At 34.7% G+C, this 13861-nt stretch overlaps 1 protein-coding gene across 2 annotated transcripts in view; it reads right to left on the bottom strand.

Annotated features, from left to right (window-relative positions):
- Positions 1–13861, bottom strand: part of ARPP21 (cAMP regulated phosphoprotein 21) — a 157916-nt gene that overhangs the window by 94000 nt on the left and 50055 nt on the right. For both annotated transcript variants that reach the window (XM_025375233.1, XM_025375234.1), the window contains 3 exons: positions 12761–12839; positions 12021–12080; positions 11170–11310 (listed from right to left, as the gene is read on the bottom strand). In XM_025375233.1, the coding sequence (XP_025231018.1) occupies positions 11170–11310; positions 12021–12080; positions 12761–12839 (280 nt within the window). The remainder of the gene's footprint in view (positions 1–11169; positions 11311–12020; positions 12081–12760; positions 12840–13861) is intronic.

Raw genomic sequence — 13861 nt, 5'->3', positions numbered from 1 at the left:
GGCCAAAAATACCAGATTTAATTACGCTTCCTGCTTCTAAGGCCTTCTAGTATATGTAAACCACTCCTACCCTGCCACTCACTCTTTTTATTACTATGTCCTTTTGGATCTGTACGTATAAAAACATCCATTTACTACTAATAATATAAGGATAATAACTAAATAATGCTGTCCACTCTGAAGATCTCTTTTTTCTTATCTATAGGAGAAGACTAAATAATGATATTATAGAAAAAGATTATAAGGATAAGAAAAAAAGGGGAAAACATGAAGTTTTAAAAAGGGAAAGTAATCACATGCAATTAAGACCTGGTATATTATATACTAGGTTTGTGAGCTTGATTATCTATATTAAGCGTGGTGTTGGCAACAGCACATAAGAGTCACACACGTCAGATAGATATACTTAGCTTAGCAAAACAGACTTATTTCTTCAAATTTACCTATACATTTAGAATTTCCACAAACGAAAAATTATGTCTACAATAGAAAAATTACTTTATAGAATGCCAATTCTTCTAAATGATATGTGGATGATCTTATATGAATTATCTATGAAATACTGTGCACATATATTTTAAAATATGAGGATAACATCAAATATATGCCTAGGTTCTTGAACTTATCAAAACATTTCAAGTTTTACATGGGGATCATTTTACAGATTGGCCACTATGTAAAACTTGAAATGTTGAAATGTTTTGGATTAGCCTAAAATTGATGATTCCACCAAATAGCAACCATTGATTGATTCATCATCAATCTCAATCATGATTAAGATTTAGGATTAGCCTAGGACAATTTTAGGCTACTTAAATTTTCAAAAACTCTAGGGTACATGTACACAGCATGCAGGTTTGTTACATAGGTATACATGTGCCATGTTGGCTTGCTGCACCCATCAACTCATCATTTATATTAGGTATTTTTCCTAATGCTCTTCCTCTCCCAGCCCTCCACCCCTAGACATGTACCCTAGAACTTAAAGTATAATAAAAAAATAAAATAAAATTTTCAAAAACTCCAGTGGTATCTTCTAAGTAAACCTATAAACAAATAATCTAATGTTAATCTACAAATGTGATATTTGGTTCAATATATTTGATCATGTACTTCTCTCTGGTGCTACTTTGACAGAAGAGCACAACACTTTGCATGCTGAATTCACTTCCAACACTGAATTGATGATGAGTGATTTCTTCTTCGGCTCCAGGATACTAATTTCTTGAAAGTTTTCTAATCTCAGGCTTTTCTTATCAGTGGTAATAAACTGAATAAAGTCAGGGCTAGATTATTGGTGTACCTTTTTTTTTCTTTAAATTCTCCACCCTTCCATTTCAGTGCTATAATAACACTGAATGATAGTAGCATTAACACATACAATGGCTCAAAGTTCCACTCCCTGAAAACAACCATTGAATTTTAATACATAACCTAATTTCTTTATATGAAATGGACATGAACTAGCATACTGTATTTGAAATAGCAATAGTTTCAATAACTAAAATAGTTTCAAGAATACAGACATAACACTGAGAAGCAAGCCTAAAAACGGTTATGTCTGTTCAGCTCTGCAGCTCACTGTGCGACTTTTCACAACATACTTAACCTCCCGGAGGGAGAGCACTGTTGTTTGGTTTCTTGTAAAAACAATAGAAAATATAACACTTAACTTGCTTGGGAGGATTACATAGATGCACAATAATGCAAGTAAGCTACCAAGCCCAGTGCTAGGCACTAGTAATGCACTTAATGAATTTTATAAACTATTGTTACACTGTTCATATTTTTTTGAGTAGAAAAAATCTAAAGGCAAAACAATGATTATTGATTCAAAATTTTCCTTAGCGTTAACCTTAAGTAGGATTGATATAATCTGTATTATAATACTCAAATAATGGATTGATCTGTGTTTTTCCAAATATGGTAGTCATATTTTTCTGGAAGTGATGTTTTCTTTGGAAACTGTTCAATATAATTGTTGTTGTTGTTTTTTGAGACAAAAGGCTTTTCGTTTATATGTTGTGATGTTGTATAAAAAAGTATTCCATTGAAGCCCATATGCAAATACAGTATTTCAATCCCAGTGAAGGCACAGTTACTAGTGTAGTTTACTTGATAGGGAATTGCCAAATATTTTTGGTATGTGTAAATAAAAGCTATATGTATATATTTTTCATTTTCCTGGCTTGAAGTCCAGAAGGCGGGAAGTAAAGATTGGGAAGTTAAAGGCTAAGCTCCTCTGAGAATTCTGTGGTACCTGAAGGACTGTACATTGGAAGAAGTCAGGTTGTGGGATAAAATGTGTTACATAAATGTGCTCTGCTCTTGATAGATTCCAATTTATTGTTTGAAGAGTTGTACTGAACATTAAAACATATTATTATTATTATTATATTCATTCTACGTAACCAGACTCTCACCTACAAGTATTCTCTAAGACTTCCAAAACTATAAGTGCAAAAATGACTGTCAGCCCTACAGGAGGATTTATAAGAAACAAGGAAACCCTCAGGTACTGGGCATAATTCTGCTGCCTATAGCAAGCAAAGATGCAGATTGAGGAAACTGAGTCACAATAATCTTGATTCTTCCAAAACTATTATACATTTAGGACAATACTATATGCAGTAGGTATGTATATGATGAACTTTTAACTTCTAAACTGTATGATACACAATATGTATTTACACACACAGACACTCTTGTAGTTACACACTATTGTATTCACACACATACACACACACAGTTTTGATCAAAATTGTCATGGCTCCTCAAATAAACCATGAAAAGAATTAACATGTGCTATAGCCTATACTTCTTATGTTCAAAGCACAGTACTGAACACTTGAGAAATTATTTTCATCTGACATAATTTAAGAACATGAAACAGAGTTTTGTGTCACTTCTAAGTATGCCAAGGCAATTATGAATCCAGTGTGTCTGGTGATTCTGGAGACTTTTTTTTTTTTTGGCATCATGATTTTGTCATCTGTCTTAGTACTGATGTTGTTTAATTTGGTTCTCTGCTCAATTTTAAAGGCAATAAAATGCAAATTTGAATTTTTATAAGTGAATCAATAGGTACGAGTTAAAGAACAGTACTTGGTTTACTTCTCTTTACTTTTCATCATTGTTTGAGAGTATTAAGCCTATTAATGCTAATTCCTCTTTCCCTAACTTTAGGACAGGAGTCATGGCTGAGTGACAGTAGCACTGAATTTTGATCTTGGTCTTCTGTGAATTGACTAGATAAGATCAGAGATGGATCTCAGTTTTCTCTCCTGTAAAATGGCTTAGCTTTATCTACCTAGGATGTCATGAGCAAAATAGATAAATAAATAAATAAAATTATTAAACATATCATGACTCCACAGATAATCTCTATAAAAATGTTATATGAAGTACACTATGTTATAGAATATATATACATGTTTCATTTCCAAAATAGTTAATTATACATTCACACACAAAGGCCCATAAATAATTTCAAATAGGGAAAGTAATACCACAAACTTATGTTCCTTCTTATGGTATATTTCTGGTATTTACCTATGTCATATACAGAATCTTATATTCTCTGAGGTATTTGAGAATAATAATTTGGAGAAAATATAATATTTGAAGAAAATGACATGGAGTTTGACCAGTGTGAACAAATAAGTCTCATTTTGAGCCTGAGTATAGATTAAAAAACGAAGTGTCTTGCTCAGCAAGTAGTTTCATAGTTTTCCTGAGAACAATGTGATTCTTAGGTTTTCTGATCTTTGGCAACTAGTCAGATGATTTTTCACTGTCATTCCTGTAAAAACTGCAGAGTAAATTTACCATGTTTAGAAATGACAGGATGCCAACCAACCACTCATAGATTTTTAAGAGGCACTTAAATAAATTGATGCTTGGTCTTCTTCAGGGATGATTAAGGGAGCATCCACATCAGGATGCTGCTCAGTTTATTCAGAGCCACGCACATTCCCAGCCAAAGGAAGATAAATATAATAAACATGGAAGGAAAAGCATGTTTTGCTTTATTTTGTTTTGTTATAAATGTACTTAATCACCTGCAGGGAGTGAAATGCTTAAGGGCCAAACACCAAGGGTTCTCATTTTCAGCTTTAGCCTCTTCAGAAAACTAAGCACAGTAGACGTTCTGTGACCTTGGCATACTGCTATCCACTGTTGTCTGGGTCTACCCACTGAGAAAGTGGAAAGTCCCATGATCCTTCTTGCTGATGTAGTAATAACTATCCATCACTTCAGGGGTTCTTAATAAAATCAATTGGTCTCCATTGCTCTATCTATAGAGAAGCTTTATTTAGTTCTAGAATGAGTTTCATGGCTTTTATGATTTACTAAACAGCCAACTCAGTTAGTCATCCTTTCTGGAACATACAACAAACGAACTGCCATGGTCACTACCCACCACTCACCACTCGAGGCAAAATACCCAGGCTCACACTTCTCAGGATCACTGGCTATGTCCTTGGGCACTTAAGGTATAGCCTCAAACCAATGCCTTTGGGTCACTATTTTTGTTTCATAGTTTCTAGGGCCTGTATCCACTCTCTTTCAGTGGATTTGCTGTTTCCTTTCTTTGCTCTGCACTGTCAGAGCAGGGGATTTGAGGCAATGACAGTGGGTGGATGTGAAAGACAAGAGAAAAAATGTTCAAGAGATGACAATCTTTTAACATGAAAATTATCTGGGATGAGTTAAACAGTTCCTCTGACATATGCAAAAACATTCAGATATACATGGGATTCTCATTGCCTGTGGCTGATCTTGGCTTTTTGGAAAACACTTGTGCAAGAGGATGGTTTCTAATCTCCAATGGCACTCTCTAAGTGTGCATCCTTTCTCTGGGATGAAGAGGAAGGTTAAAAATATATCTAACAGAACAACAATAAACTGCTTTTTGCCAAACACAGAAAATGAGTAAAAGAGAGAGAAACTGAAGATCAGAAAGTGAGAGAAAAAGAAGGGTAAAATTTCTTACATAGAAAGACACATATATTTGTGGCATTTAAAATATTTTGATAAGATCACTATTCATATTTTTAGCGTAAATCCTAAATATAAAAAATGTAACATTATGTGGAGTAAATACATTATAATTATAATTTATAATATCAAAATAACATGGACCCTAATACCTTCACCCTAGCAAGGGTCTCATTCATCATCATCACCTAACCTGACAGCTGACAAAAAATTCCATCAAAAAATAAAAAGTGTCAGGGCAAAACATATTTCTGGCAATCTACAATGGGATAGAAGACAGGAACTAACTAAAGGTGAAGGAACTAACTAAAGGTGAAGGAACACAACATGGAGGGCCTCTCAGCTCAGAGACTCCATATGTTAGAGGAGTCCCAGCTGTTAAGACCCAATTTGTAGACCAAAAGGTGTGGTTGGAGGCTACTGGTCACATACACAAATCTGTTCTTACTCTGGTTAGCTCTGAGCAACAACAAAAATGCAGTGCTGTGGAGGAAAGGTGACTTCCTTTACTAATTCTCTAAAGTGCATCAGTTTGCTCAGGTGACAGTACCACCTTGAACTGTTTCCCAAATGAACACAAATATTACTTCCTACTTCTCATAAATGTTATTCTTAACTCCAGCCCCATGCCTTGGTGACAGCAGCACTCACCCAAGTCTTTATACTCTTGGTCATTTCCTCTTGAATATATCCCATTAGTCAATACCAGACCTGCCTTTCGAAAGTATCATGTTATGCACATCAAGTCTCATGTTCTAAAGCTCTAAGAGCTGCCCGCCTTCAAGATTCTATTCAATCTTATGTAGCCTTCCACTGTCATTGACAATATCATTGTCTCCATATTTGCCTCCAGCCAGTACAGCAATATTTTAAAGTCTCCTGGATTTGAGGCCAAATATCCTGAATTAGCATCCTGCTGCCACTGTGCAGCAGTGTGACTTTAGACAATTCACTAATTTTCCTTCGGTACGTATTTCTTCAGTAAAGTTAGAAAAATAATTTTAAAAAATCCTTTTCATTAGGTGGCTGTGAGAACCTAACACAACCGTCTCAACAAAATGTCCAGCTCTTAGTAAATGCTCCAAAAATGTAGATATTATTATCTCATGTTCGTTTATAGCCCATACTCCAGTTTGCCATGTATCCCCCTCCTCACGACGTTTGTTTAAGTCTTACCCTTTCTAAAAGTCTTCCTAAATGCCTATTTGAACCATGAAATGGATGGGCAGGTAGTCCCCAGTGAATCTGCTATATACGTTCTGCTGGATATTTGATACAGTGTTCCTTCAATTGTGGAGCGATTCTCTAGATACCTGTTACGTGTCTACTTTGGATCTACAAAGAGTTGCACTACATGTTTCAAGTTTTAGGAAGACTGAGATTCTGAAGTTCTTCCTCCATCTATAACCATAGCGTAAAACGTTTGAGGACAAGAATCCTATCTCGTAATTTTTTGTGTGATCACCGACACTGAAGTCTGTTGTTGGTGAGTTGTAGTTGCTGGAAGTGTTTTCAGTATCTGGAAAGTTTTGTCTGTGTATATTACATGACTGCAAAAACATAACATCTCTGCTCTTATCAGGTAAGATTTACAGAAACCTGGAACGTATTAATGTAAAATCTCTATAGACAGTTGACTTTACTTCAACTATCTTTCCATCTTGTCTCATTGCTTCTCACTGCACCTAATGCTCTTGTAGATGTGGCACAAATCCATGGAGTTGAACAATCAGATTGCTGTGGCAGTAATTTTGTAATAACAAAATAAATAGGTTCACCCCCTTACGAACATAATTAATAAATGTAGCTTTTTCATTCTTAGAATAAAAGCGTGAAATGGAGTAAAGCTTAAATTTTTATATTTATTTAAACTTTATGTTTATTTAAACTTTATATATTACATAAATATATATCATATTATGCATATCTAAATATATATTTAGATATAATTAATATATATATGAATTCCTTCGAAAAATCACATCTTGTGGCAGTAATCAGCACAGCAAATCTAGCAAGACCTATCAAGTTGTAGGGAGGTTCCGTTACTTAATGATACCACTGAGTTAATCTTCAAAAATATCTTATCTATCAATCACTGTTTTCTATCAGACAACAAAGGACTTAAAAGGATTACAATTTTCAACCAATCCAGGGACTCTTCTTGAGGACTCTGCTCAATATTTTCTGGGTATTTTTGTTTTAAGAGAATAAGATTATTTAAAAACATCTTTTTGATATTAGACACATTGGTTTAGGTCCCAGTCATGCTAACCATTGCTTCTCTGTAAGCCCCAAACTAAAACCTAGTTTGTGCCTAATTTTCTTCTTCTGTAAAATGAAGTTTTAATTATTATATTGTAAAGGTTTTTTTTGTATTAAATGTAATAATATACATTTACCTCATGTAACGTATATTATTACAAGACGTAAAGTGGTGAAATGAATAAGCAGTAGGCAATGTTAGTATAAGTAAGGGATGATATTTAACAAACAGAAGTATATCCCGAGATAAGTTTTTTCATCGTAAAAGAGCAGATAGATTATATCTGGGTATATTATTGAAAATACTAGAAGTCAGTGCAGTACACACACATATGTAATCCTCACAGAGTATATTGTTATGATCTTAATATTTTGAACTTCATGTGAAATTCTTTCTTCTCCATGAAAAACCTAACCTTCTCAAGTCACATTCTATAGTTACTTCAACTGCCTATTACCTAGAAAATCAGAATTCTGGGAAATAAATTCTAACCAATAAGGAGCTGAAATAGTTACAATTATTTAAACATCAATGTCAGGGTAGTATTGAAGTGTCACTGAAGAAGAAAAACGTCAGAGTAGTATTGAAGTGTCACTAAAGAAGAAAAATATAAAAGGAAGTTTTTTTTACCTCTACCTTTTAGTAAACAAAAATACCCTCAATCCACATTTTTCTGCATTTCTCTCAGGCTACAGTGTCATTAAAATATGCATTTCATGTGTTTACATTGGAGTAGCATTAAAACTCTAGACATTGAGAAAGTATTCCCCAAACACAAAACTCACATGGAACTCTCATCTCAGTATTCTCTCCTTTAAATAAATGAAGACATTTCAATCCAGAAATAGTTTGAAATTAATATGGTTCTCCTGACCAACACATGTTGATTGCCCTGATAAGACAATTCTGAAATTTTTCACAACACCAAAAAACCAAGACACCTAGAACTTGAATAGAATGTTTTGGGTATAATGTCCGATTTTGAACTTCAACCCCAAAGAGCATGGCAACAGACTTTTAAAATCGAACATAATTTTCCACAAAACAACACTTCTTTTGACTAAAATTGATGACAATGACTCAGGTTCTGAAAACTGTGATTTGTTCCTATTTGGATACAGAAATTTAATTCATCCTCTTTTTCCGTGTGCTAAAATACATCAGTTATCCACCCCCGCCTCAAGAACTACTCAAATAGAGGATGAGCCACCACCATCCCTCAAGAGCCACTCAAATAGAGGATGGTCAGTGTAGTTAGAATAGAACAGTAGAACTTGACAGCTATGAATTGAACATTGTTGAGCTCAATACTTCAGTAAATACCTTAAAAGTCCATGACATACAGTTACTTGCGTTTTTTATTTAGGCATGATTTGCTTTGACTCATGAAGGGGTGTCTAAATGGTAGTGTATAAGAGTAAGGAGTTAGCCAGAGGCTGAGTCCTGGTCTTCCTGTTGTAGCAACTGTACCTTCAAGAGGGTGTTCTCTGCACACACTTATTTCTAACTCTTCCTAAAGGTGTAAACATATGGAGTCTATTTTTAAATGGCCATTAATAATAATAATAATAAAAAAGCTGGCACTCTTCCAGAAGTGAAAAATTCTAGTAATATGATACCTACTACCTAGAAAATAAAAGTTTTAAAGGAGAAATCGGCCGGGCGCGGTGGCTCAAGCCTGTAATCCCAGCACTTTGGGAGGCCGAGACGGGCGGATCACGAGGTCAGGAGATCGAGACCATCCTGGCTAACATGGTGAAATCCCGTCTCTACTAAAAAATACAAAAAACTAGCCGGGCGCAGTGGCGGGCGCTTGTAGTCCCAGCTACTCGGGAAGGCTGAGGCAGGAGAATGGCGTAAACCCGGGAGGCGGAGCTTGCAGTGAGCTGAGATCCGGCCACTGCACTCCAGCCTGGGCTACAGAGCGAGACTCCGTCTCAAAAAAAAAAAAAAAAAAAAAAAGGAGAAATTATGTTCTCCAGTGGTATTTGGAACTTGCAGGAAACACAAAGATTTAAAAAGAGCTGATCAATAGAAAGTTCTAAAATCATATCAGTGTTCCACATCTGCTCTATCCAATAGCTGCTTGAAATATGGCTCACCTGATAGAGGAACTGAATTTTAAAGTTTAAATTTTATATAAATTTAATAAATGTGAATCGAAATGTAAATAGCCATATTTGGCTACCATACTGGGCAGATCAGGTTTAGAACCAGCGCTCAAAGTTGACCAGGAGTCTTGATATAATGCTTTTTTCTCAAAGCCATTCTCCAAGGGAACATGTCTAAAACATATGGACTAGTATTTATGACTATGTGATTGCAAAATTGGTGTGAATTAAAAATAAATCTACTATCCACCAGTTGAAACTGTATCATATTGAATATACTTGAACTATGGAGTTTGCCGTGTTTGCTCTGACTTTATAGACAAAGAAGAAGGAAAAAATCAAAAGGAAGTAGTCAACTGCTTTTCTATTTTGCAATCAGCATGTCCCTGCATTATGATATCTAAAAGCCATTTAAAAAATGAAGAATAAGAAACAACAACACAACTATAACAACAACAAAGAGTATTTGATGGAGAGGGAAGATATAAAGGATTTTAAAAGTTATCTTTAATTTTTACTACTATTCAAATATGAGGCACATGTGTAAACAATCAGGTAAAATAGGAAGCTGATAACTTTTAAAATGTGTTTTGCTAACACAGTAGAATGCAACTACAGGACTGAATGGTTCTGAAACTTCAAGGACCCTTAAACATGATTCTGTTCAAACTATCCTGCAGATATATAAGTAATTTGAAGCCCACAGAAGTGGAGTGCTCACTGTCCCTGAGATAATAATAATAGCCATGCTTGGTCCCAGATCACCCAGTTTGTGCTCTCTTCACTATGACTTTCCCCTGACCTCTGCTGAGCACAAACTGATGCTTGAATTGAGAAAGAGCCTCATCTCCATCCCCACTTGTCCCAAACTCTGGTGAGCAGAAAATATAGAGTATTGTAACCATGATACTCTGCTTGACACAAAAGCTCCCTTCACTAACATTCCTAAAGAGCACGCAATTTACAGTTTACCAAGCACATTGTGAAAAAAGAAAATTATAAAAATGGATGCTTTCTGTGGGCCGTTTTTTTAGTTTAATATGCCTTTTGTTATAGAAGTGGCTTGTACTGTACTCAACAGATATATAGGTTCAAGAAAAACAGCTCCAAGCTTCAAAGCAAATGACTACTCATGTTATTATGCTTCTGGTGACTCAAAGAAACAATGAATAGGTATTAAGATAAAAACAAACAATTACTTTAAAGGGAAAAAACTTGTCATTCTCTTTTTAGAATTAAGTCTTAGATGTTTCATGTAGCTCAAAACTCTCATTTTACAGGTGAAAAAATGGAGATGGCAGATGTTAAATGACTTGCTCCAAGTCACACAACTAGTAAGTAGAATTGGGTTTTAGAGGCAGGACTTCTGCCTCTAGGTTAGATAGATGTCTAAAAAGCAGAAGAAAGAAGAAAGAAAATAACAATTATTCTGTGTATGTCATGGTCATTTAAAAATATCTGTTGTTTTTAATTTAAGTTATATTTTGACATAAAATTTTTCACAGCTTTGTTTGTAATTTCACAGAGTACTGATGGAAGAAAGAGAATTATGTTTCAGGAACTATGTAAAAGAGCAGGAAATAAATCCACTTTATTTTCTGAATTTTATAAACTTTCTTGGTTCTCAGATAATCATCTACAGATAAATGCCACACTACTTCTGATAAGAGCAAGAGATAAATAACATTGCACATTTTAAATGTCATGTACTGTGAATTTTATACTGTGATCTTATAAATGAATCCATAGGAGAAGAAGAAAACGCTAAATAAGTACAGTGATGGGGCTTACATTCTGGTGCTGCTGGTCTTGTTGATGATAACAGATTTTCCTGTTTGATCCACATTGTGATCCAATCCAAAATAAGCTGCCACTCGATGGACAAGCATCCTCTGATACGATGACATCTGAGGGAACTTTTTATAATGATTACTGGAATATAATTCAAGAAAAAGTGGAATCAGCATTTTCATTTTTTGCCCATAGTACATTTTACAAGTATACACACAAAACTATCTCTCTTCTATCTAAACCACTAAGCCTATTGCATTTCTGGCATCACTTAAGGTCCTAATTTCCAGAAAAAGTTTCTACTTATTACAGATTTATTGATTATGCTATAAGAAGCATCTTTGTTTCATTGTTGCACATTTCTCTTGCCAAATAGAATGTCATGTCTGTTGGACAGTATTGCATTTTAGTCCATGATACCTTATCACAGGACAAATGATGTGACATAATACATGATCGCAGATGTCTATATGGAGATGTGTCATTACACGGTTTACACTGAAGCAGCACAATTATTTTCAGGCATAACTGACTGCAGCCAGCTGGAGCCCATTAAAAAACTATAATAAAAATGAAAAGGGTCTCTTCTTGTTACAGCTACTCTATGCTAATCAGTGGCCCACTGTTTATAGCCATTTTGTCAGGAATTTAACAAGCAGAAGCACACAGGGTCCAAGCAACAATTCTCATCAGCATATAGTTCCTAACTCCAATAAAGTCTCCATTAACAAATCAAGGAACATATTAAACAATGTTTTATCTATCCCTACGTCTTTCCAGAGTGGATAATTTAACTCCAGTACCAAACTAGGATACATCATCAAATTAACCAGCATTGCAGTTTAACGTACTTGTTGTCAGCAATGAAATCGATAATTTCCTGCTCCATTTTCAAAAGTATCATCCTGTCCCTGCAAAATAAATGTTAAATGTAAAAGGTTTTATGTATGTCCGATTTCCAAAAACCTAAAGAATTCATTAAATGTATGGAAAAGATTAATGTATGATGCTACAAACTTATACCTAATTCTTCTTCGGAATATGCTGACCATTTACATATTATTCCATTTCATTCATTACAAATTATTTCATTATTTAAGAGTATTCCTTTGTGAAGTATATTGAAATATCTAAATTTTGTAGTCTTAATGTTAATTATGACATGCAAAGTACTAGGATCAAAAAACACATCAAATAAGTAGTATATTTCAAATAAATAGGAAACTGGAACAAATCAAAGCCCAAGTATTGACTGTAAATGAATACACAGCTGCATTAAAACATAATTGGCTTATTTGACAACAATAATTTTTTTTCACTATTTTTCCCCCAGCCAGTATCTCTTTGTGATCCCAAAAGCAGAACTGTTAAACTACAATTTATTAATTGGGTAACTACCCAGTTACTAAGACTCTCCATAAAAAGTAAACATGCAAACCATTAGCAGAAAAAAAATGCAGGACATAGTTTAAGACATCAGGGAAGGTATCTGCATTTTACAATGGCTTTCTTAGAAGTGTTGGATTAATAACTTTGATTGTAATATTCTATTTGATCCTTCTAAAAATAAGAGGCTTATTTAATAATTTACCTGGAATTATTCTTTAATGTGTTAATCAGAAACTCGTGTAAGTCTATGCCTGTAGAATCCGTGTATTCTTGGCTGCAATCTGAAACAAATAGCAGGACAGAGTTGTCGGGAATGATGGTGGAAAGGTGGGGTGGAAAAGGTTTCCCCAACCTATCCTGCTTCCCCCCTGCTCAGATAAATTTTAGGTGAAGCTGTTGGTATAAAAATACATGTTTCAAAACTAGCAACCTGGCAATATAACATCAGGATGAAAATTAGATTCAGGGATTGAAAACACCCAAATAAATCCTGACTATGGGAAGATCCAAAAGTCATACAAGGGGAAGTGGGCACAGTCTGGGTATGGGGGAGAGGTGGAGTCAAATATCATGTGTTCATCCTGCATTGTAAATTGCAAGGGCACAAACCCCACATGACAGAACTCCTACCTAAGAGAGAGCTCTCAAGATTTGAGATCCCATGGAACCCTTTTTCTCTTAAAGAAAGCGGAAAAAAAAAAAAAAAAAGAATGTTCTCTAATGAGACTACCTATTAATCAGTACAAAATACAGGACACTAAATATTCCCAAGACTTTTACATATCCTAATGCTGTCCAAAGCTTAATTTCTAAAACTGTTTTAGAAACCTGAACTTCTTGACTGTCATATACACCTTGGATTTTAGATATTCCTCAGCAGAAAAAACAATTATAAGTAGATGTATGGTTATAGAACACATAACTGTTAGAGGCGGTTGTCATTCCTCAGTTGACCAGATGTTCTATTATTTCCCAGCTGCCCAGTTTGTTTGTTTGTTTGTTTAAGTCTACGGCAAGACTGTTTACTCATGGTAATCTTCATTTCAACTTAGTTTTGTTTTTGTACAATGGTATGGCAAAAATTTGGACCGTTTGGATTGTAGGTTTTCAGTTTGTAAAGGTATGACTTTTTCGGACAGTGATTTATTGAAGTAGAAGTGCGTATTTCTTAAATAAACATTATGTGATAGTAGATGCGTGCAGAGACTAAATTCTGTGCCAGATAAAATGTGAATCATGTATTACACTGACGTATACTTCTGTACTTTGGGGACCATATCACTTATGAACTGAGAATTGCTAA

This window comes from Theropithecus gelada, chromosome 2, assembly GCF_003255815.1.
Source record: "Theropithecus gelada isolate Dixy chromosome 2, Tgel_1.0, whole genome shotgun sequence".
Taxonomy (NCBI): domain Eukaryota; kingdom Metazoa; phylum Chordata; class Mammalia; order Primates; family Cercopithecidae; genus Theropithecus; species Theropithecus gelada.
Note: the sequence above shows the minus strand (reverse complement) of the source record. Positions and strands in the feature narration are given on the sequence as shown.